At 37.1% G+C, this 3,176-nt stretch overlaps 1 protein-coding gene across 1 annotated transcript in view; it reads right to left on the reverse strand.

Annotated features, from left to right (window-relative positions):
* Positions 1-235, reverse strand: part of LOC110100195 — a 1,314-nt gene extending 1,079 nt beyond the window's left edge. Inside the window, exon 1 of the mRNA XM_028692860.1 lies at positions 209-235. Coding sequence (XP_028548693.1) covers positions 209-235 — 27 coding nt within the window. The remainder of the gene's footprint in view (positions 1-208) is intronic.
* Between the last annotated feature and the right edge of the window lie 2,941 nt (positions 236-3,176).

The raw sequence follows: 3,176 nt of genomic DNA on the forward strand, positions 1-3,176 counted from the left end.
GCGGGTGGGCGATGAAGAAGCGGGAGGTGGAAGCGGCGAGGAAGCAGCAGCAGCCATAGGGGAGAAGCCCCCCGGCCGGAGAGGGCGGCGCAAAGAAAGCAAACTAGGGTTTAGGAGAAAACCCTAGAGGAAAACTCGCTTCTGTCCAACAAATTTAATTACTACAAATTTGTAATTACGAGTGGATCTCCTTCAAATTAGTGACTACCTTTCTCTCCGTTGGTTCCTCTCCCATTTCTTCCTTGGGTGAGTGTGGCCAACTCAATTAAGATTTGTGAAAAGAGAGGTGGGTGTAGGAAACCTCCCTTTAAATCGGGCTTTGACATTTTGCCTCTAAGTTAATTGGTAGAGCGAAAGAGTCAAGCCGAATCCCCCTGTATATGTTGCAAAATTGCATGCGAGTAAACAACTAGCGTGCTAAGTTTCACAATTTATAGAAGACTTTTTCAATTTCCAAATCAAGATTTCAATCCTTTAATCAAAATTCTATCTCTTTCAAATCCTAATTGATCCATGTATTCAATCACTACATATAGAATTGTAACTCTTATAATTCGATGTGTGAAAGAATATAAACACCTTCAATTTCAACTCAAAAGATCAATCTTTCTGGCAAAGTCAAGTTTTGACATTTCTCTCCCGAACAATTCGTCGGGGTGAAAGAGTCGGGTTGACTTGTTAGAATCTACCCCTGTAAATTTGTTAACCTTTATGTTGAATGCAAGTTCAACATATTGGGTTTCAAAGTAAAGAGGGTTCTGCCAGATTTTTTTTTAAACTTTCAAAACATACCCAAAATTTTTCAAATCAATTTGAATCGTCATTGTCATGTGTCTTCTATAACATTCTGTTGTAGTTGAACACATACAACATAAACCAAAAAATTTTTAATCAATTTTGGGCTTTGACATTTCACCCCCAAATCACTTGGTACGATGAAAGAGTCGAGCCTAATTTCTCAAGATCTTCAGGTTACTTTTGTAAACCTACACGTTCGAATAAAAATTAATGTTTTGAGTTTCAAAGTTTGAAGAAAATCTGTTCAATTCCAACTTCAAAGTCAAATTCAATCTTAAGTTTAAATTCAGTCCTAAAATTGAATTCTCGTTTGTTTTCAACATTAAGTTCAAATTATATTTCAAACATAAATTCAACTTCAATTTTGATTTTAAAGTCAAAATATGGGCTTTGACATTTCATCCCAAGTCGATTGGTGAAATGAAAGAGTCAAGCCCGATTTTTGGACTTTCATATCAATTTTGTGAACCTAAATGATTCAGTGAAATTCAGTGTATTGAGTCACAAAATTTGAAGGAGATCCACTCGACTTTAATCTCAGATTTAAATTCAAACTCAATGTCAAGCCAAATTTAATTGCAAATTCAAATCCAAACTTTGAAATTTTGCCCCAAGTCAATTGGTGTAGCGAAAGAGTCAAATTCAAGTCTTAATTTTCACTCGTCAATTTTATGAACCACCGTGTTCAGTGCAAACTGAACACGATTGAGTAATAAAATTTTGAATAAAATCAATCACATTCAAAACTTAAATGTTATTTTAAAATCACTAATTTAAGTTAATTTCTTAACTCCAGGAAATTGAATACTCAAATGGCTGGGAAACTCATCTTCTCATTGAATAGAGATGTGCCTGTAGAAGAAATTCTTAATGGCAATTCAATTCAGTATGAAATGGGATTTCAAGGTCTCAGGATTTCAGTTAATGGAGAAAGAATCTTAGATCTGTCCGCTTGTACTCAAAGGACTTCCCCTTAGTAGAAGTTACATTAGGGTCAGGAGTTGACTCCCCCATCTCCAAGATGGAGGTTGCCGTCGCCCCTGTACCCATTGTATCCTCTGCTCATGAGGATAACAACTAGAAGTCAATAATGACAAAAGAGGTACCATCTCAGTCTGAGATCGGGTCAAGTTCTAGCACCCATGTTGTTGGTAGGAATAAGATGAAGAATTACCTTCGAAGAGCCAGGAAAAAGAATCTTAAGGCTAGAAAGATCGTTTAATTGGAAGCCTTAGAGAAGACCGACTTCGAGGCCAATCGAGAGTTCGTTGCTCCTTCTACGTACCCTCTCCTTGCGCAAAGGAGGGAGGTTGTAGATACGAGAGTGCGATCTTCAATACACCTTCTTGACTACTACACAGAAAGACTCAAGCAAGAAAGAATTAAGCGATCACCAGCAATATGCCATAGGCCCTCAGCTGAGGGTTATGATCCGTCCACTCTACTAGAAGATGTTAAGGCTCGTTACTACACGTGTCCTACTACATCATCTGCAGAGGAGTAGAAACTACTTGGGGTGCCACTCTCTTGAATATTAGACCACTAGTAATGTGAGAGGAGGGAATAGTCAAAGATTGTATCAGATAGTGATACCGTCAAAATTTGAATTTCAATGGGGTCCTATCGTGATAAATCTTTCGATTGTAATGATGTCGCAATGTCCAGGGATAGTGCAGACCTTATGATAGTCTCTCCCTCCACAGAGATTGTAGGAATTCAATTCCATGTTGACAAGGGTCTTTCCACCTAGACTTATAACCTTTTTAAGGAAAACTTATCAATTTCTCAAGTGTACCGGGTCCGGATTTTCAAGATAGTTGATTTCTCTTTTTAATGAAAATTGACCTCTACCTTAAGTCTTAAGCAGGAGAGAGTTGTAGTTGACTCCATCAAATGTTTGAATACCCCTCCCTCCCACCGCTTCTGTGGGTTGATTTAACCTTTGAATTAAAATCTATCTCAAATTTAAGTTGAATTCAGAAATGAAAATTTTATCAAGCTTCAAGCAATCTTCTATCTTCATAGGCAATTCTCGCATGTCTAAAATCTATTCAATGATTTTTAAAAGTCAAGTTGATACTCTTTTCAAAAAGATTGAATGTGCTTTGAGGATTATTCTTCCTTGTATAAGAGAACAAATTTTCTTTTCTAATACTTGAGGTATAATCCCAACATTCAAAATAAAAGATCAATCAATTTAAGGTATTTGAAGAAAGTGGGACCTCTTCTCAAATTCAATTGAAATCAAAAGAAGCACGAATGTGCTAGAAATTAAAAGATGCGCGAATGCGCCAAAAATCAAGAAGTGCACGAAGTGCACCAAAAGTCAAAGATACGCAAACTGCGTCACCAGAAAAAGAGAAGAAGAGTAAGATGGC

This window comes from Dendrobium catenatum, unplaced genomic scaffold, assembly GCF_001605985.2.
Source record: "Dendrobium catenatum unplaced genomic scaffold, ASM160598v2 fragScaff_scaffold_173, whole genome shotgun sequence".
In the NCBI taxonomy this organism is placed as follows: Eukaryota; Viridiplantae; Streptophyta; class Magnoliopsida; order Asparagales; family Orchidaceae; genus Dendrobium; species Dendrobium catenatum.